Source organism: Grampus griseus (genome assembly GCF_964374135.1).
Source record: "Grampus griseus genome assembly, chromosome: 21".
Taxonomy (NCBI): Eukaryota; Metazoa; Chordata; class Mammalia; order Artiodactyla; family Delphinidae; genus Grampus; species Grampus griseus.
In genome coordinates, this window is record NC_139015.1 from 23,328,850 (window position 1) to 23,349,945 (window position 21,096).

The 21,096-nt window shown below is 53.8% G+C and overlaps 1 protein-coding gene across 2 annotated transcripts in view; it reads left to right on the forward strand.

Annotated features, from left to right (window-relative positions):
- The window catches only part of RBPMS (RNA binding protein, mRNA processing factor), a 185,798-nt gene that overhangs the window by 164,241 nt on the left and 461 nt on the right, over positions 1–21,096 (forward strand). Inside the window, exons 7-9 of one of the 2 annotated variants that reach the window (XM_082680178.1) lie at positions 6,984–7,054; positions 9,034–9,103; positions 15,381–15,482. In XM_082680178.1, the coding sequence (XP_082536304.1) occupies positions 6,984–7,054; positions 9,034–9,103; positions 15,381–15,395 (156 nt within the window). In that variant the 3' untranslated portion in view covers positions 15,396–15,482. The remainder of the gene's footprint in view (positions 1–6,983; positions 7,055–9,033; positions 9,104–15,380; positions 15,483–21,096) is intronic. The other variant, XM_082680177.1, reaches the window with a different exon arrangement.

Genomic DNA, 21,096 nt, shown 5'->3' on the forward strand with positions numbered 1-21,096 from the left:
CCTGAAACTTTTGCAGGTAAGTGGGACTGAGAGAGCAAGTCCTGACTGCCCATCTCTTCCTCAGAGGCCTCAATGGCCCTGAGGAACAGCAGACCTTCTCCCAGGGCTGCTGTGCAGCTTGTAACTGGAACGCATCACCTGCACATAAACAAAAGGTTTTAAAATCATACCACGGACTTCCCGGGGCAAGACGTGCCCTTAGGGAGGTCCCTTGTGACCTCCCTGGAGGTCACTGGAAAAAATTTAAAGGCTAAACCTAAAACAAATACCAGAATGAACCATGGGGGAGAAGACACAGGCAGATAGGGAAGCGAGATTGTGGAGGAGAGAGAAGCCTAGGATGGTGTGTGGGTGGCCTGACTGCGGGACCCCCGGCCAGGTGTTGACTGTGCAGCGTTTAAGAACTGCGTGTGTGAACTTCTCTTTAAAGCACATCTCATCAGGCATCTCCTCTGTCCCTGCGTCCCATAGCGAATACTGAGAGGAAGAAGGAGGTCCTGGCTGGCGTCAGTCTGATTTAAGTACGGAGCCAGTGAGAGGTAGCGTGTCGAGGGTGCAGGGAACAGGGCGGGCGTGAGTGCGGACTCGGTGGAGCACAGCCCCGGCGGCAGGGCGGCCGTGCTTCCCACCCAGGCGCGTGTGGGAAGGACTTTGATTTCTCAGCTTCTCCCTCCTGTTCAGAAGGCAGTAGCCAATGCTGCAGGGGCGGGCCCGTGAACAGAGCCCACGGGAGGCAGCTTGAGCCCCTCACCAGACGGCCAGCCTGTCGGAGGGCAGGGCGGGGGCAGGAGTTGCGCGCCGTGCTTGTGCGCCTCCCGCGCGGCGTCCACGCTCAACCCGGACGTCCTCATTCTGGAGGCCCGGCCTTCCCAAACGGGTATTGTGTACTGTCTTGCCTGCAGCCCGGGGCTTGCGGCCGGCACAGAGACCACGGCTTCGAAGGACCGCAGCGCTGACTTTGAGGCCGTTCAGCTCAAGGCTTTGAACTGTTTTCAGCCATAAATGAAACTGTTAATCCTCTGACATTTACTTTTCTCTCTAAACCTGCAGCTCCGTGAAGGTCAGAGGGTGGGGAGAAACCGCTGCTTGGTGTTCCGTCTCCTGCATGCACCAGCCTTGTCTAGTTCCCTGTTTTGTTTGGCTTTCTGGTCACCTAGGAGCATCTGGCCTAACTCCCATAAGAGCCTGAAGGCAGGCGGGGCAGGCACGGTGCTCCCAGCGCCAGCCTCCAGGGAGCACAGGGCCCCCCTTTCTTCTCCCAGCCCCTCCCCCCCTGCCAGGGGGGGGCCTCTTCCTCTGCCTGCCCCTCGAGGCCTGGCCTCTGCTGGGGCTACCCGGTCAGATACGGGCGCTGCCATTGACACGACCTCCCCTGAACAAGCTCCTCAACCTGAAGTGGGGCTAATCGTCCCTCGTGTTAAAGCACTTAACAGGGTGCCTGGCGCACAGTAAGGGCTTAGCAAGCGTTAGCCTTTTAAGGAGCATTTGAATCTTCAAGGAGAAGAAAGCCCAGGACTGGCTACCCACGAAGCTGTGCTAGTTCAAACACTAAGGACATCGAGCACGTCTTGACACTCATGGGGCTGCAGGGTCCTCAGGGCTGCAGCCAAATGAAAGACCAGAGGCTGGAAAGGGTGAATGAGGAATAGACGAGCAAGATGAGGCATCGAACGACAGCCACCGACGTCACCGAGCAACGGCACCTGCCCTGCGTCCAGCGGTGTGGTCTCTGCAGCTTGTGTCAGCACTGGGAGAACTTGTCCCCGGAGGAAGTCCCTACAGCCAGGCCCGGACACGCCTGTCGGAAGAAAACCTGTCCCTGACAGGAAATAGATCAAGAGTGGGAAACAGCTGGATTCCCAGAGAGACCAAGTGGTTCGTGTGTGTTGCTTCACTCAGAGCTGTTGTCCCTGAACTCTCCAGCTGCTGGTCACCCGGTCTGTTCGTCGCTGGGCTTTCTAGCTCATTCTTCCTACAGTCCTTCCGCTGGGGTTCTGCCCGGCCTCGTTTCCAGGCGATGGGGTTCCATTTTGTGTCTCGGGGAGATTATTCTCGTCGTAATCCCGTGGCTGAACCAACCCCCAGGGGGGCCAACTCCTGGCCAAGCAAATTCTCTGTCCCTTTTTACCCTCTCTGTCCCATCCGTCCCTCCCCTCCCCTCCTCTTGCTGTCTGGTATTTGAAGAACTAAGGATCCTTTCAATAGAGCAGCGACACAAACCTTGACCCCGTCCTCGCTGGCCTCCCAGAAGCAGTGCAGAACCATTCTTCCAGAGTTGTGGGGTCTAGTTGTTCCTTTGGCCGGAGCTGCTGCTACGCCGCTGAGGCCCAGCCTTCCCCATACTAGGCGGCTTTCCTGACTGGGGGGGCGGCAGCAGGATTGCCTTCGTTTGGTGCGCTGTGTTTTCCAGGTTTCTTCAGCGTGTTCCGTTTGCTCCTGTAAAGCTACGCTCCCTAGATGCTGTGTGTTCTCCCCGACCTCACGAGCAGGGAGAGCCCGTCCCCGAGTCTCAGTGAGTCTCCCCTGTAAGTGCTGTCTGTGAGCCTGCCTCCCCTTCGGGATTCTTCACTGCTGAGCCATCCGCCCAGACAGCGGGATGTGCCGAGGGCCTGGCATGTAATTAATAGGGGCCTCAGTGTTTAAAATCCAGCAGGTCGAATTTTAATGACAATTTCCATCCGTTCTGCTAACTTTGGGATTTTAAGCAAGCTTGTTTGTTTGTTTGTAACCTCCCTGAGCCTCAGTTTCCTCATCTATAAGTAGGAAGAATGAACACTTGTTCTCTAGAGTTATTTTGAGGGAAAGAGTAAAGCGCTTGGCATAGAGTAATTACTGTTAAAATAGCTCTTTCATTTCTTTTTCTTTCTTTTTCTGGGGGGGTGGGGGGTCAGAACTTCAGGCGTGACCCGGAGGCTCCAGAGCACCTCTGTAGCTTAAGAAGCAGGTAGGCTGCAGGGACTCAGGACTGGTACCCCGCCAGCAGAAACCTAAGGGTCCAGGCTTCACTCTTCGGTAAAGAAGAAAAGCAGCTGGGGCCGGGCCAGGAGGGCAGGCTGTCGCTGTGGTGTGAGCGGAGGGGAGGCTCAGGTGGGGTCAGCTGGCCGTCTACCCGGGTGTTTGGCCTCCTTTGGTGGGAATAGTCACCCAGATACCATCTGAAAGCACGTGAATTCTAACTGCTTCGGAAACAAAACCCAGGCTACAGAGAAACTTTGGAAATGTAAAATGTAGCCTCCGTAAAAAGAAAGTGAACTCCGTGAAGAAAACCTATTGTGACAGGGGTAAAAAGGAAAATCAGCTCCAAATGGGATCATGTTTTATTCAAGATTTGTGCTGCCAGCGGGCAAGGCCAGAACTTGGATGGCAAAGTGGGACAACCCAACCTCAAGACTCATCCACTGTGCCACGAAATGCTTCTCGCTTCACCGAGCTCGGCTCCTGGAGATCTCTAATGGCCCTTGATAGCAAACAGAGTTAAAAATTAACAGTCTGACAAAATTAAAAATGGATGACAGGCAACCACTGTGGACTTAATCTGACACAGGGTGTTACACGCTTGGGTGCCCTCGACCCGAGTGGCGTCTTGAGTGAATTTCTGGGATGTCTGAGCACATTTCACCTGCCTGTTGGGAAGCAAGAGCCTGGTTTGTGCTTGGGACAGATGGGGAAAGAGTCTGAAAGCCCAAGAGAGAAAATTAACCCTGAAGTCTTATGTTTAATTAAGCCCAGCCTTGATTGCTCTTAGCGGGAGGTACTCACAGGCCTAGGACCTTGCCTTTGAGGTCTAGACCTTGTCGCTGCCTGGGCTCAGACCTCAGCACCGTCCCACCATTCAGACTGGGAGATCAGGCGGGGTCACGGGGTTGGGCTGGGGCGTGGCCTTCTCCCCGGCTCTCCGGGTGGGTCAGATGGCAAACTTAAACCTTTGAACCGGTTCCTGTGAGCCTTGACATTTTGTCTAGGTGTTGGCGACTTGTTTAATTGCCCTAGGCAAGGAGTATTAGGTGCTAAACAAGTAGCGTAAAGAATGCTGATGGCATTTCGTGTCCTCCTTGTCTTAAGAAAGAGCGTGACGGGGCAGAGGGGACCGGTGGGTGCGGATGTCCCTTTAGAGGGCGATCTTCACGGGCCTTATTTCATGAAGCAGAGGAATTCCTGGAAAGTGTTCTTCCAGCTTGGGTGGGTGAATGCTTCATTAGAAATGGGGAGGATTGCTCCTTGAAAGAACCCTATAATTGGTCCCATAAAGAGGGTCATCTCTTTTGTATTGCAATTACCACTCCAGTCTATGTGGCGAGTTTGGAGTTTCTTGGACCAGAGTGTGCTTCTGCCTTGGCAGCCTCTCCTCAGCCTGGCAGCCTGCAACGAAGTTTGCCGTGGGCCCTGACATGCTTTATTTGGTGATGCTGCGTAAGAGCGGATCCTTAGAGCTGGGAGTCAGTGGGGCAGAGTTGCTTATAATTAAACTGTGTGAGTGGCTGGCGGCCAATGGCTCAATGCCGGGAAGGCCCTGGCAGGGTATTCAGGGCTCCTTCTTGGGGACAGTGGTGGAAACCTGCCTAAGAATATCCATGCCTTAAAAAGGAGAGGAAGCTTCATTCTGACTGTGGTGCTGGGAAATCTGCATTCAGGTACAGCACCTGCCTTAGGAAAGGTAAGAAGATCTTCACTGCTCCCGATAGATTAGACATCCAGGGTACCAGCTGGTCTGGTGATCGTCTTCCAGCCCTGATTAGTTTTGTTAAGAGCTGGGAACTTGGGTGCTGTGTCAGCGTGCCTCAGCCTCCTGGATCCACCCACCATATGTCACCACTGGAAGGGGCCTTCCAGACCAGCGTTTCTCAACGCTTCTCTGTAATTCAAAAGATTCCGTGATCAGATAAACTTGAGAAACCCGGGATGAAATCAGGTCAAACAGGTTTGTGTAAACTTCTGAGAGCCTTTGATGTGCTAACGTGTATCTAGAATCTGCTGAGACTGTGCATTTTCCTCTCAAATGTACCTGACTGCAGAGCATCTCACTTCTTCTGGACACACTTTTGGAAACCTGTTCAAGCACAGTGTCTCTCAAACTGGAGCATACATATGCGCCGCCATCTCTGGAGGACTTGTTAAATGCAGGTGCTTGGGCCCTACCCCTGCCATTTCTGCATCTCTGACATATGTGCCAGGTGATGCTGGGGGTCAAGGCACCACACTCTTGAGAACCACTGGTCTAGACTTGTCCCTTTATTCCACAGAGAAGAACATTGCTAAACCAAGGGGTATCTGTTAGTGGTAGTTGCCGTGAGTTGAGCCAGCTGCCTGGTAAGCACCTCTCATGACTGTTTCCAAAGGCATGTGGGACGATGGGAGTCATCACTACTCGGGGATAGTACAGTGCAGAGGATGACCCTTTCGGTACTTTACACTGTGCTCCCCACAAACCACTGTACGGGGGCCAGTGCCTCAGGCAGGGCTCCCACCCTGGAGCCCAGTCAGGGTTTCCTGTCCTTGGCAACACTACTGGGGACATGAAGTTTATGTATTTTAATCCTCTGGGCCTTAGTTTCCTCATCTACAAATGGAAGAGGATGGAAATGATCTCTATGGGTTCCTTCTCCTCTCTCTAGCGCTCCACTTTATCTTTGCTCTGAGTCATTTCTTTTTCTGGCTGCCCTCCTGTCTGTCCCCAGTCTGTCCCCAGTCACAGGAGCTGGTACGAGGCTGAGGTGATGGAGACTTCAGTGTTACCCTTGCAGGGCCACTGCATTTGAGAGCAGCGTTCCTGCAGAAGTGTCATGGTGGCATCCCAGTGTGGGCCCTGGATGGTGAATCGTGACAGTAATAACTGTCGGCGTTATGAAGCTCTGGGGGAAGGGTCCCAGCGTCTTCTGTGTTGCTTATTCATTTATATGTCACAGTTTCTGTGATGTGCTTCGCAGTCTCTGGCACAGAGTAAAGATCAGTGTTAGCTTGGATCGTAGGAATGATGTTAGAGGCTCCTGCAGGGATTTCTGAGGCCCCTGGAATTGCATACAAGGTTGTGAGCGTGCAGCTGTGTATGTGTGATTGAGCACACGTGCATTTTTCTGCAGACAGGACCGTTGCCTTACGAGGGTGGTCAGCTGCGTAGACTGCATCCCTGCTGGATTGTCCCTGGAGCTGGAGTCGGGGAATCATGGGTCTCCCCGGTGTTTGTGACGCATCTAAGTAGCCCCTAGGCACTGGGCAGGAGTGGCCGCGAGTGACCCGGGGCCAAAAACCACAGCAGAAGAGCAGCCTGAGTGGGTGTTAAGGAAGAACCGTGTTTTCCCAGACAGCGGTAATTAGCACAGAGCAGCTTGTTCCTCGGGGCTGGCTGCCTGAGCTCGGGTTTTGCCCGGTGAGCTCTGCTGCTCTGTGCTCTGCGGGCCCAGGGACAGTGCTGATGAGAAGTGCGGGCTCGGCCACCTGCCTTCTGAGGAAGTGGCCTCACAGAGCCGACGCAGGCAGGCGTGGTGGTGTCCAGCCGTGGGGCACGAGAGGGATGGATCTCGGGGCCCGTCTGCTGCGTGGCCGCCACACCCTCCCTGAGCATCAGCCAGTGGGCCGACTTCACCTCTGCTCGGCCGAGCGCATCTTACCCTGGAGCCCGGGGCTCAGCGTCCGCCGGCCCGCGCGTCGCCCGCGGCCGGCCGGGGAGAGTGCGAGGCCGTGTGTGCGTGGAGAGGCTCGAGCGGGCGTGCAGGGCGGGAGGGGCTTCACCTGCATCGAAGCGAGGCTCCTGCCAGCCACTCTGCGGCTCTCCCCTCCTCGGGCAGCCCCTGTCCCGTGCCTCCTCCGTTGACCACCAACGCGTCTTGGCCTCCTTGGGCTCAGCGCTCCCGCCCCGCACCCGGCAGCACCCGGGCAGCACCAGCCGTCACCACCGCGCTCCCCCGACCCCGGTGCGCACGGCCCCGCCCCCTCCAGTGTGCGCTTAGGTTCCACGTCCCCACCCCATCCTTTACCACCTGTCTCGGGAAGGCAGCTCCACCTCTGCCCTTTGCTTAGTGAGCAAGTGGATTCAGATGCCCAAAGCCGTAAGCCATGGGTAGGTATGAGTTTTTTCTTTGAGTCTCTTCCTCCCCTCCCTCCCTTCTGCCCTCTGCCCCTCCTCCCCTGTACTCTACCCTCCCTCTCCCTTCCTGGCCTCCTGCCTCCACACGTCCCCTCTTTCTTTCTCTCCCTTTGCCCTGCCTACCCCCCTAAGTTCCCCCCGTGACATGTATTTAGCCTACCTGCATGCAGTGTTTTTGGTCCCCGTCCCCTTAATTGCTATGAGTGTTGAAAGGACTCTGGCTCTGTCTTAAATGAGCTTCAGTACCAGCTGGTGGCTCCAAAGGAATACAGCTCTGCCCTCTGCCAACGCGGGGGACCACTTTGGCTGGTAAACTGATTTCCAGTCATATCTGACGTGCTGCTCCGGCGGGTCTCTAAGGCACAGCCGGCCCAGCGGTTTCCCCGAAATGGAGTCCTGGTGTAGGCAGAAGCTGCACCCTGGTCCTATGAAGCCTCCTGAGTAAGTGAGGCCAGACACCTCTCCTCCCAGCTGGGACAGAGTGCCCCAGTGTGGCCCCTCACCCTGCAGTGACAGCCAGAGGGAAGTAGCCGCTCTGTGAAGGAGGCCCGTGGGGTCAAAGGGAACTCCGCGCACTTGTGCGTGTGGACCAGGGGGAGAGGCCAGGGGTGCTACGTGGGCTCTCCCGGGCCCATTCCTAGACAGCCCAGGTTTTGGAATCAAGTTAGAGCTGGTGGAGCCTGAGCTCTGGATTCTGACCCAGCCCCGAGCCCACTGGGCTCTGTGACCATGGTGGACATCATTCAGAAAACCCAGCCCTCAGCTGATTTCCCCACCTGTACAAGTCAGGTAAGATGAGGCGGAAGGTCTCCATCAATGCCTTAGGCCCCCTGCACCTCTGTGTCAGCCAGACTGCTGCTTCATCTGTTTATGCTTTGGAGATGTGAATAAGATGCCACATGAAAAAGGGGTTCTGCTGCAGATTTTATTTCATTAAACTACGGAAGTTGATTTGCCAGGGTAAAATTCCTCCCAGCATCACATTCCACTCTAGAAACGTTCTCACGTGAACCGGTTTGGGCCAGACCCAAGTAAAGAGCAGTCTTCCTCCTGCCATGCTTGGGAGTATGCCACCTCCCTGTGCTGGCAGCCTCCCCCTTCACTGTAATCTGCTCTCCCGCCACCACGCCCAGCGCTGCTTCCTGTGTTGCTCACAGGCCGGTGGGGAGGTCGTCCCTCTTCGGTGTAAACAGACGCAGCGGTAAACGGGCATCTCTCGCCTCTGTCCAAAGGCTTAGGGTCAAAACTGACGGTGCCAATAGATGGACATCTGTCAAAGCCATAGTGCACTCGCCCTTTTGTTTATTTTTTCACATTCTCCTCATTACAGGATGGGAACATCCTGCCAGTGCACAGAGCATCGCCATCCATTTGTGTTTGGGGCTGGCCTTTCATTTTGGAAACCTAATGGGGGAGGTGGGGCTCAGCAGAGTGAGCAGACAGACACCCCGCAGGGCCAAGAGGCCAGGACCCTTTCTAAAAGAATAGGAGCAGAATCTCAAAAGGCTTCCTGGCCAGACCACTGGCGTGGATGGTGTCGGGAAGCATCCCTTCCTTATCAAAGCTGATATGTGTTGTCACAGGCTACTCAGAAAGCCATTTGGCAGCCTGGCCCCCAGCCCAGGTGCTGCTGAGTGAGCATGGAAAAGGGGGCTCGCTGGGCCAGATTTCAGCCCAGCAGTGGCTGTTAGCGGAGAAGGAAGCTGGGAGCGGGGCAGCTGCTGGACCCCGGCTGCTCCGTGAGAGCTTGGTCCTGTGGAGGATTCCTCAGGATGCGGCTCCAATGCTTTCCAGCCCCTGGGGGGAGAGCTGCCCGGGGGCAAGGATGAGTGGGCGCTGCCTGGGGACAGGAAAGGGGGCAGCAGCCCAGCAGGACGCCCTGTGAGGAGTGTGGATGTACGGGCGGGCAGGGGGAGCCCTGGTTCACACCTTCTCCCCTTGTGTCTTTCCAGATGCGCTGGCTCCCTCCCTCCGAGGCTACTTCTCAGGGCTGGAAGTCCCGTCAGTTCTGCTGAATCCCATGTAAGTACTTGGTTTCAATGAGAACTGTGTCCAGTGCCTGGATGAGCCCAGGCCAGAGCAGACGTTTGATAACTGGGTGGCTGTCATCCTGCCTCCGCGCCTACTCCTGGGCTTGTCCGTGCTCGTTAACAGTCACCCGGCAAACTCCTTGTGGCCCAGAGAGTTCCGGGGTTTACTTTGCACAGGCAAGTTGCCCTGTTGACCTGAAGTCTCAGTGGCTCATGTCACCTTCATTTCAATTACCAGGGGAACCGCTGAGTGCAGATTTCAGTTACTGAAGTTCTTAGCACCGTAAAAGGTCAGCGCTTCCAGGGGGCTCCGGTCCTAGGTCAGAAGGAAGGGCCTCACCAAACAGAAGGATTAGTGTTGGGTGTCAGAGTACCAGAAATCCCACACAGGAGCGTCGGAGGGGCCAGTCAACCCACACCCCGACCAGTGAGGATTCTTTCTCTGGCCCTGGCAATAAGTAAGTCAAAGGATGACACTTTTGTGCTTTAAGACATCAACTTCAATAAGTTAGGATTGTACCTTTTCTTCCCCTGAGCTGACATATTTCTGAGTGTGGTCAAAGAGCACTTGGCCTCGGGTGTAACCGTGGACAGAGACTTACACGCTTCTAAGGTCAGAGTTAAAAAGATTTTTTACCAAACAATTCTCAGAGCCTTTATAACAATATGAGCATCGTGAATCTTGAAGATTAGGAAACTCTAGGATGCAGTGTTTCTCACACTTATTTGAGACCAGGAAACCCTTTTCTCGCACCATCTTAGGAGACTAATGTTTTACATAGCACACGCCTTGGGAAACCGTGCCCTCACCTCTTATCCAGAACCTACACCAGGGGCACCCATACGTATAACCCTTGGACCAGGAGTCACCTCTTGACACTTGTCACTAATATGTGATTATAGGGGGAACACCAGGATTCTTTCCTTAAAGCGACTTGTATTTGTCCCTTATTCTGAAATTGTTCTTCTGTGTGTGTTAAAGTACCCTTTTAAAATGAAATGGTAATGTTAGTGACAGTGTGTTTCCAATGTCCTTTCTTAGAAAGGTGAAGTCAGCCGTCCGTGCTAGACACCTAAAATGTTCTTTACAATGTTTTACTATTGTGTGAAATCTTAGTTTGCTATTTAAGGGCGACTTTTTTCTCCCTGAAAATATAAATTTTAAGCTTTTGAGGTATATTCTGGAGTCCCTTTAAGTCCAGAATTTCCTGAATCCATGCTTCATATCCACGTGCCCATAATTAATTTTTAAATTTAATTTATATATCCCCGGCCATTGTTTCTCTGTTCCGAAAAGCCTTAGGCATTTGTTGTGTGGGAACCTTCTCCGTTACTGGATGACACTGGTCTAGCGCTGTCGTGTTATACAGCTCCAGAAGGCACTGTTCCCAGGTACCTCTCTGTGACAGTGTTTGTCTCTTAATTTTCGGAGGCTGGTAGGTATTCACCTAGAGGCGTCTAGGATAAGAAAACCAGAAATTCTGAAGCTCATGAGAGAGATCATGGGGTGAAATGTAGATCTGGCATTTTTTGCAGAAGCTGATAGTTGAGGAAATGAATGAAATCGGAGGTGAGGTCGGTGGGACAGAACCTGGAGGCTCTCCTGGATGCAAGGGGTCCGCTTGTTGAGAGTGAAGAGTGACCAGGGACAGGGGCGGCACGGCGCCCGGGGAGGGCAGTGTTGAGCTGCCTGGTCTGCAGCGTCAAATGCTGTAGGAAAGCTGAGTAAGATTTTGGCAGTTCCAGTTGGCAAAAGATGGTGGTGGCATAGGGCCCAAGGAGAGAGAAGGCAGGATTGGTAAGCAGTCGAAGAGATCTAGCTCCATTCCCCAGAGATCTAGAGGCGGCGTGGCTACCAGAGAAGGGCCAGCAGTTGCTCCCCACTGCCCTGGAAGTATGGCTTCTGAAACACTGTAGGATCTGCATAAAGATGTAATGTCTCCGGTGGGTGCATCATTGTTCTGAGATAAACTTGGGCCATGGGCCAGGCTCCTTCCTTGGGGTCTGAAGGGAGTGGGGGAGAGGAAGTAGTTCGGGAGGAGGATAGATCACTGAACTCATTGCACTGCACTTGGGGTTGGGACTCCCATCCTGCCTGAAGTTAGACCAGCTCAGTATGGCTCCATTACCCAGGCTCCTCCTCGTCTCTTGGATCAAGTCCTTTCCAAGACAGCTAATAATCCAGGCTGTGTAATCTTAAGGAGACGTAAGTGAGAACTGAAAACAGTGGTGCTGATGAAATAACCAACATTCTAGAGCAAGATGAGTCTTCAGAAGAGGGCAAGTGAAGGGTAGGTGCCACCAGTGGAACCACTGGCCCACATGGCCTTCCTGTACTCACTGGAAGGGGCTTTCTTCCCCCCCGGAAAGACAGCACCGGAATGGGGGCAGGAGTGACATCTGGTATCAGACATAAGGACCTGTACGCAGACCGGCGTCACTTCTGATGTGTGGAACGTCAGGGCTGCCTCCTCCTGGACCCTGAACATTCCAGGCCTGTTCTCCCGGAGGTCCTTCAGGGATTTTTAATTGACCCAGTCTGAGTGCTTATTTCTAAAGGGAAATCAGTGACTAGACTAGAAAAGTAAACAAGCTCTTTATTCTTTAAACGTGTGTTATGTATCTACTATATGGTAGATATAAAAATGTGTGAGGGCTTCCCTGGTGGTGCAGTGGTTGAGAGTCCGCCTGCCGATGCAGGGGACACGGGTTTGTGCTCCGGTCCAGGAAGATCCCACATGCCGCGGAGCGGCTGGGCCCGTGAGCCATGGCCGCTGAGCCTGCGTGTCCGGAGCCTGTGCTCCGCAATGGGAGAGGCCACAACAGTGAGAGGTCCGCATACCGCAAAAAAAAAAAAAAATGTGTGAAACTAGGCCTGTGCCCCTGAAGAGCTTCAGTTCTAAGGGGCAAGAGCCATGGACACACGTTTTAAAGAGAAAGGAGAATTATTGCCCAGGATGCTCCAAAGAGAGGAGCGCTCCAAAGGAGGTGGGTGTGCGTGCGGACCGCCATCAGTGGCGTAAGTAAGACCACCAGAAGGGTGGTCGTCAGAGGGGTGGGTGTTACGTTTTAATTTGTTCAACATCTTGCTTGACAGACGGTGTTCAGTCTGGTTACAACGTGTGCACATCACTACAGAGTTTTGCTAATGGGTCAGCCATGTGGCCGAGAACCCCAGGAAACACAGTAATGATTGGCAGTGATCAATTTCCCAGATGGGTTGAGGATAGAAAAGCATGAACAGCTCTGTAGTCACTCCTTACAAGGAATAAAGGTTACGCAGTCCTCCTGGTTGGGTATCCAAATGTAGTTAAATAAATCAGAAAAAAGAGGGGAGAAAGAATTAGAGTTGGAGTGGACATGGGAGGGTGTTCTTAAAGAACTCATGAAATTTCCCTGGCCGGGGACCGAGACCACAGCATAGAAATTATAAGCATGTGTAGTCACGGCCTCACCGAACTAAAGGAGGACATGGCAAGGGATAAGAATTTGAACCTGTTTGTTCCTTTTGTTTAGTTTTGGGGAGGAATGGCCTAGTCTGTCTTTGGCTGTAAGCACAAGCGCCTTGGGGATGCAGCCACGATCCGGAGAGCCCCAGCTGCTGGATGTCCAGGCAGCAGCACTTAGAGCTTAGCAGGGTGGGAAGGGCAGAGTCTTCATGGAAGCCCAGACAGCTGCTGTGGCTTCAGGCACTCACCCCCTGCCTTCTGCCTAGAAGAGGCCCCAGGGTCCTTCCCTTGTCTTCTGTGAACCAAGGTCTTTCAGTCACACGTAAGGCCATTGACACAATACATATTCAGTGACCATCTGCGGGATATAAGGTACTGTTCTGGGCGTTGCAGATACAACAGTGGACAGAAGCAGACAAAACCCTTGACTTGGTGGAGGTGACATTCTGTAACAGAAGAGTAATAAAATACTAAAGTAAACAGTAGGTTGGGTGGTGAGAGGGGCTAATGGAAAAATGCCAATCAAGGAAAGACGGCGACTGTGAGGGGTCAGCAGGTGCTTCCCTGCACACGGGAGCAGAGATGAAAGCTCTCCCAGATTTATATGGGGTTCTTTTTTCAGAACAGACCTCACTTTACTCAAGCTTAGAGGACAGTTTAACTTCTCTGTTCCTCTTCTCCCCTCCCTTTTGCTACATCCAAGTGAACAGGCTTGGGCTGGGTGGGGCTTGAAGGCAGCAATGGCAGAAGGTGCCCGGCGGCCCAAGTGGATGAGCCCTTCCCTGAGAGGGGTCTCCACGTGCCCTGGTTCTGATTCCCTCACCCTGAGCCCCGGGGTCTGTTTTGCGTCCTGTGTGAGTCAGAAAGTAGGGACGGGCCTGAGAACCTGCCTCCTGCCAGGTACTGGGGTGGTGGCGTCCCTTCTAGCTTTCTGCTAACCACCTCCTAGCACCTGCCGAGCCATGTGCCAACCAGGACTCTTGTGACAGCCAGCGCAGTCCACTGTGGCTCTCCCTTCACCCGTGGTCTATTCTGTGAGTCTGGCTGGGACACGGAGGCCCCCGAGCACGTGCACCAGGGAGCTGCCTGCCCGGCCCCTGGAGGAAGGTCACAGATCGCGGCCGCACGTTAAGATCAGGACACTGAGCCTCGGCGTTTCCGCAGTCGCAGGGCAGGGCCACCTGCAGGAGCCGACCGTCCACTGCCATCAGCTCTCTGAGTGGCTGAGAGCTTCAGAAGGCCGCGTGCTCTACATAGAGGTGAACGCGTTGGGACTCCCCTCTGGTGTTTTGTGTTCTTTGGGGAGTCCGCTCCCGGGGTCTCTGCAAAGCAGACTCTGGCCCACGTGTTCTCTCTGCCCACCCGCTGAGCCCGGCGTGCGGACAAGTGTTGTTGATACAGTAACTGCAAAGAGCGGCTTGCTGATAAAACCCTGGTCTCCCAGAACCCGGGCCCAGAAGCCAGGGTCCCAGGACTCCTAAACCACCAGTCCTCAGTCCTCCCAACTAGCTTCAGCCCAGAGGCTGAGAGGAATCTGGTCATCAGTGTGATTTCCTAAATGACAGCCATCCTAAAAAGGCAGCCTTGGTCTGGCTGCCCCAGGAGGCACCCTGGGTCTGCAGGCACACCCTCCCTCCCTCCTTGCCTGTGCCCGGCAAGTGTGGACACGGCCGGGGAAACTTGGGTCAGATGATAGGTTTTCTTTCCAGGGGTGAACATTTATTTTTCTGTCCTCAACCCAATTTCTACCAGGAGACTAGAATCACATCTACTCATCTTTCAATGTTTTTATAGTGAAATTCTGGGGAAAACTTTTTTTTTTTCCTGACTCTGAGAAGAGAGATGCCCTGGGAAGGCGATCTTTCCTTCAGCCTGCCGCATCACCCCAGAGGCCGTCTGAGCGCAGGGCATGGTCTCCCTGCAGCATCCCGGGGCAGCTTTCCACAGCACATCGTGCGCTCCTGTCCACAAAGCCCTGTGCGCCAGAAGCAGGTTCTCTGTCCTGGGAAGGAGAGCAGCGCTGAAGACTTGAGGAACGTTAGCGGGGAATCGGGCACCGGTGTCCACGTGCTGGGCGAAGGCCTTCCTTCCTCAGCACCAGGAATTCTTGATGAAACCAGCCAGCGCGGAGGCAGCCATGCCTGCAGGAAGAATATTAAAAATGTGTTCCTCGCGAAGTGTCTGCCTCTTCCTGTCTCAGAATTCTCAGACACTGGGAATAGCAGGGTATGTTCCCAAGTGTTAGCTTTTGGGTTTTGTTTCCTAGTAGGTGCCCGGAGCAAAGTCGAGTTCATTGGTGCACGTGACAGCACAGGGTTCTCCTGGAGGGTTGCTTCTGTGGCCTTGGGCTGACCAGAGTTGTCCCTGGGGTCTGGGGCGGCCCCTGGAGTTGGTTAGGTTTCGGGCTGCTCTCGGGGGCCCTCAGATCCCGTGCCTTTCCTCTGTCTAGTCCTGGGGGACGTGTGTGCAGAGGCCCTGCCTGTCTGCCCCCGGGGGGCTTATGCCCTGGTGCTCCTAAAGGGGCAGCTTTTCTCCAGGTGCCCTCCCCACTGGGCTTGCTGCAGGGAGTCCCTGGGAGCCACCCTCTGCTGCCGGGCACCCCGGCCCCCGAGAGCCACCTCCCGCTGGCTGCGCCACGTCCCAGTGAGAGCTCTTCGTGGCACTCCCAGTTGGAGCTTGTCCTCAAGCTCAGCAGTGGAGGCCTTTGGTGCTGGTGCCTTTGCCTTGCAGCTTTTTACCCTCGGAACAGGCCCGGGGAAGCCGGCAGCCGGGGTTGCTGTCACCGCGGGTGTTAACGGCTCATCTCTTTCTCCACCCCAGGTTCCAGGTGTGTGATGGTGGCTGCAATCTGTCTTGTGGGTATTAACGCAATCTTCAAGTGGCTCCTGTTCTCGAGCTGTTCTACAAAACTGGAGCGCGCTGGTGAGTTCCAAACTCAGAGACTGAACGGTTCCTCCCAAGAAGCAGCGTGTCCCGGGCAGGGCACGACCGCGTGGAGTGGTGTAGTCGGGGCCATCCCACCAGCATCCCCGGTGGGTGGGGCCCCTCCAGGGGCTGCGGTGGGCGCTCGGGACCGGCATGCGCTCGTCTCCTCCAGCTGCCGTCTGCTGAGGGAAAGGCGTCCCGGGGTAGCAGGTGAGCTCTGCGGGCTCTCAGAGCGCGTCACCCAGTGCTTGGTCCTCACAGCCTTGCTGGGTGAGGCTGTCAACACCTCCTCCAGCAGTATCCGGGCATGAGGTATTCCATCAAAGGGAACATATATATGAATGAAGTTTTTCCCTTGAAGCCCTAAGGCTTTTTTTTTTTTTAATCATTTTGGTGGAAATCTTCAGATGTAGTATGTATATTCCTTTTGATCTATTAATCCAGTTATACTGAATATAGTGCAGCCCTTTCTTGATGACTTGGAGACATTCTGAGCCTCTCAAGAAACAGGGCGATTGCCCTTGGGCATGACTGAACTATAATGGAGTCTAAGTGGACTCCTAAACTGCGCGGCTTTTCTAGTGGTGAAGATTTGGGTGATTTGTCCGTCTTCTCCGTCACTACCAGCTGTCACTGCTCAGTTCTTTCACTGCGGGCAGTAAGCGTTGTCTCAGAACAGTCGTGCAGCAGGGTTCCAGGAGGCGACCTGCCTGCTGGGCACCACACGTGGGGCTTCCAGTCTCTTTGGAAAGCTTGACCTAGAACAGCAGGAATGCCAGGGGCAGGCCAGCAGCAATTATGTCCCAGCCCAAATAAGGTGGCAGATTTCATCCCTGTGAGGGGCCTATAAAGAAAGGATGAGTCATAAAGAGAACAGGATTCCTGCTAAGGGCAGAGAACCAGGCAGCCGGGCCTAGGAGGTCATTACCACATTCGGGGCATAAGTCATCTCGTGCTCAGAAGCCCGCCTCTCAGTGCCCCCCAGAGGCGCGTGTAGTGGGCGCGTGCAGCCTGCCCACCCTGCCTGGTTGGGGAGCCGGCATCAGGCACTTGGGGTCTTTTTTCCCACTGACGTCTGTTTCTCACACTAACGAAACTGACCGACAGGTAGAGTTTTCCACGTCACACAGGGCAGCCAAGAGATGTCCCACTAGTTCTACAGCCTTCTGATCGATCAGGTTTTCCTCTTCTCGTGGTCCTTAACAGAAGTGTCCACGGTATTCTTATGGATAATACCACTCAGTAAAACTGTTTAAAAAGGCAAGATCTTGCTTTGCTTTCTCTCTCCTCTGGGGAAATTTAAGGACCAATGAGCAGCCACCCATACAATTTTTTTAGAAGCAGGTTTAGAGTAGGGATTTTTTATTATTATTTATTTTTAGTGTAGTAAATCAGCCCATATCTCAGTAATTCGGGCACAAGCAGATGAGCCCCGTCAGGAAGCAGCAGCAGCTGGAGCGTGTGGTGACTCTCTGCAGACAGTGGAAGGGCCTGGTGACAGTGGGGAGGAGAACCGGCTCGGTCCTGGGTGGCCCGCGTGGACGGGGTCTTCAGCACTAGCCGTGTTCACAGTGGGGCTTACCAGCCCCAGGCCACCCATCGGTTACAAGAGTGTGGAGGAGGCTTTCCCCTCCCCAGCTCTGAAGTCAGCCAGCACTGCAGAGATAGGCCTGGCCTGTGAGGAGGGAGGATCTCTGGCCCCGAGGGCAGGCCTCCTGAGGGTGAGGGCTGGCGTCCACCCAGGGCCACAGTGGGGGCGGCCAGCGTGAGCTCGTGTCCGTGGCCAGTGGTGCGCCGGTGCAGGGCATGCATCTTTAGAATAGGGAGGAGTTTCTAACCACAGATGACTGTTCCCTGCAGACTCTATAGACTGTGAAGCTTTTAAAATGTTAGCCTTTGTGTTACAAATTAGTACCAGCATTTGATTTTTCAAAAGTCAAGCTGACAGGTATAAAATGAAAACTAAACCACTCTTATTAAAAACCTTAGTCATATGATGTTGGGATTTGGATGGAAGGGAATATTTCTTACCTTATAGTAAAAATGAATAAATGTTAGAAAAACTCTTGGGGAAAAAATCATTAGTAAATAGGCCAAGTATAGATACAAATGGATTGGGGGGAAACAGAAAGAGGATTTTCTTCTTGCTGGGAGAAAACACTCACAAGGCGCTTGGATCAACACACTCTAACTTACCAACCTACCAAGCTGCCTCGGGGAAGAGCAGCCTCTCCCGTGGGTCTCGGCGTTGGCCACCCCTAACCCCACCAGGGCAGCCGGCACCATGACCCATACCCATCGGCAGCTGTCCCCAAGCGCTGAGGGACACACAGTGATCTCCATCGAGGACAGCTGAAATGAACTGGTTTAGAATTGTGTAATATTCCTTAAGACACAGGGAGACACCCCATTGCCTTCAAATAGAGACAGTGGTGACCTGCTTCAGACAAGATTTTATACACATTTTCTTCCCTTGTTTATCCCATCACATGCATGTCATAGTTGACCCCCTTTCCGGAAAGGTTCTGTGAGGAGAGTCTGCTCTGTAAACAGAGCCTGACTCTCTCCCACCCCCCATGGTGCTCTGTGTTCCCGGATGTCTTTGCTTTCTGTTTAAAATGTCCTTGTTAATACATTCCAAGGTTTGAACTCCGTTCCTAGCTAAACCCCTTTCCTTGTTTACAGGGATTGAAATAGCCACATTCTGACCTTCTATTCAGTCTGGAACATCTATGGCAATGCAGACGCATTCTTTTCCCATGTGAGAACTGCATTTACCCAACACAGTTATGGAAAAGCGGAAAAGCTCAGGAAACTATTGACTCTCACCCCTTTCTTTGTTTCTTCCCTCCCTGTTCTTTTTCACTTCAAAAGATCCGACTTTCTACGCAGCCTTAGATTAACCAGCCCCGTCCATCTTTCTTCCTGCTCAGGGGCCCAGGAAGGGGACAGAGGACCCTTAAGTCGGGTGTGTTGCTTATCGCCTCAGAAAGCTGGGGCGCCTTCCCAGTCCCCGCATCAGCTTTCTGTAGAGGCCCTGTCAGGGCCGGTGTGCAGAGCCCCACGTGGGCCCGAGGCACAGTCTCCTGGCTCTCAGCCTAGCCTGGGCATGATCAAGGCTGGGGGCCACGTCCCATTAATAGCCCATCGTTCCCGTTTCATTTGTCCTAGAGTCCAGGTGTCTGCATTTTTGCTACATGCAAGCGACTATGTCTGGAGTAGAGGATGGTGGAGACGGTCTCAGGGAGGGAAGTAATCCTTGTGAAAGCCAAGTAAGTGGCCTGGACCGTGAGAGCTCCAGCCAGGAGATGAGAAAGCCCTGCAGCCTGAAGGGATCAGGAAAGGCTGGAGGAAGTGGTGCTTAAACTGAGTTTTGACAGATAGTAGGGTTTGTGTATGCGGAAATACACTAACAGAAGCGGGGCACGTAAGAATGACTGTGTGGTCTTGTGGAAAATGGATTTTGATCAAGGTTTTGAGGGTCTTGGAGAGGCAGCGGAGATCTGAGCCAGGTAGCGGGAGGTGCTTTAGGAATTGTCACCTTACTGCCCAAAGCGAAATGCATGGTCTAGTGGAAACACGTACCGGGAGAGGCGAACCAAGCCGGCGATGGCGGTGTCAGAGAGTGCAGGGCGTGTCTGGGACGCATCCGTGTGAAGGCCAAGTGGTGAGTCTCGGTAGAGACGCGTTGCCTTTGAGGTCATGGCAGAAACGCCCAGGGCAGAGCTGATGGGAATGGGGAGAACTGCCCGGGAGCTGGCAACGTGCACTTGCCTGAAGGTGGCCTTTGAGCTCCGGAGAAGCAAGCAGACCTAGACCAGGCAGGCCCTGCCTCACCGAGCCAGGGGCTGTAAGAGCTTTGTCCTTCCTAAACTAGTGGGCGGCCCTCTCCAAGCCCATGCTCTGTGAGACGCCCCTCAGGTTCCCAGAGCCTACGGGCTGCCCGCTGCTGTCCCCTGTGAGTTGTTCCGAAGTGGGAACTGCTGTTCCTTGGCCCTGGTTTCCTGGAATCGACAACATCCACGGCTTGGGTTGCTGGCATGGGGTCAAGTTTGGAATGACGTGGGACTTGTCATTCCAGGCCTGACAAGCCAAGACTGAGGAGGAAGGAAGCTGGCCTCGTCTCCGGGTCCCCAAAGCTGGTTTCCCTCCTCCGTGGACGGACAGAGACTGGCAGGTGGGGGAGGCCCCTTTGGCAGCCAGAGGGCCGCAGATCAGACGCTCGTGGGGACCGAGGCTCGTGAGTTCATTAGAGGATGTCAGCTGCTACAGCACCAAGGACCAGGCCCGGCCCTGTGACCCCCCATAACCCTGGGCACGTGCATTCCTGCCACCCACCCGGGCCTGCTTCAGGCCGTGCACACCTGGGCTGGATCGGGGGTCCTGGTGCCCCACCCCCTGCTGGGTAGAAATCAGGCAGGAGAAGAGATGTAGCTTTCACGAGGGGGGGGTCCTTCTGCTGGCCCTGCTGAGTGTCACAGTACGTGTGACCTGCACCAAAGATGGGGAGTGAAGGGTCCTGGCCCGCTTCGATTCCTCCGGCATTGAGTGAGTCTGGGGGGCTGATCCCCACTACTGTGCTGGGCACCAGGGGAAGCAAAGGAATTTTCCTAAAGGAGGTGATCACCTCCTGCTGGACAAATCCTGTACCAGAGAACTCGGAGAAACTGCAGGGAGGACACGGGGACCTGGCTCCCAGAGCTCGAGTTGGGAACATTTCTAAACCGAAGGGGACACTCGTTATTCTTTCTATAATCGTAACTAAATGATAGGCGAGGACTAATTTAATAGTTACAACAAGCTGAAGAGACAGGTAAGTGTTAACCGAACTTCAGAGAAGAGGTTCTGGATGTCCAGATCCCTACTCTTGAGAGCAGTGTCCTACCTTCTCCCCGTGGAGTTTTCCAGGAGCCACAGGTTTGTGGTTATTGTATTTGGTCTTCTGACTTGTGGCTCATTAGTTTTACCCATTTGTACTGTCAACCAAAAACTAGGCTCTGACAAGATATACTGGGACATAGTTTAGATCCAGCTGGCACTGGACGGATCTGGGTGGGAGAGGAGTGTTCATTAAGATCGTCCAATTAGCTGTGTCTGAAAGAGTTTAACTCAGGGCAGGACAGGGGCTGTTAACAGCAAGGACGGCTTCCTCCCACATACAAAATTCTAGTAGTATATGCTGATTACTTCTACGTATACCTTTCCGGCAATCACAGATTTATGTGAGTCTGACCTGTTGGTAAGATGGCAAGAAAACAAGGGACTGGGGAGTTGGAGAGATGAAAGTAAAATGAGCGACAGAATAAGAGTAGAGCACCTACAATAGAGCCTTCACGTAAGTGAGTAAATCCAGACACAAAGGAGCTGAGAAGTGTTTACGAAACTCCTGGGACCAGGGCGGGGGTCTGCCAGGGACGAAGTCTAGATGATTGTCCAAAGGCCCTTTATTCTGCCACGAAGCAAAACAAATATGAACGTTTCCTTGCAGGGGAGGGAGGGCTTGAAAAGATTCTAGTAAGAGAAAGATAAACAGAAATTAAATACCCACTGCCCGTGTTTGTAAAGCCAGACCACTGAGCGTCTGGCTTGTGAGTGGTCTTCATCTGGAGGG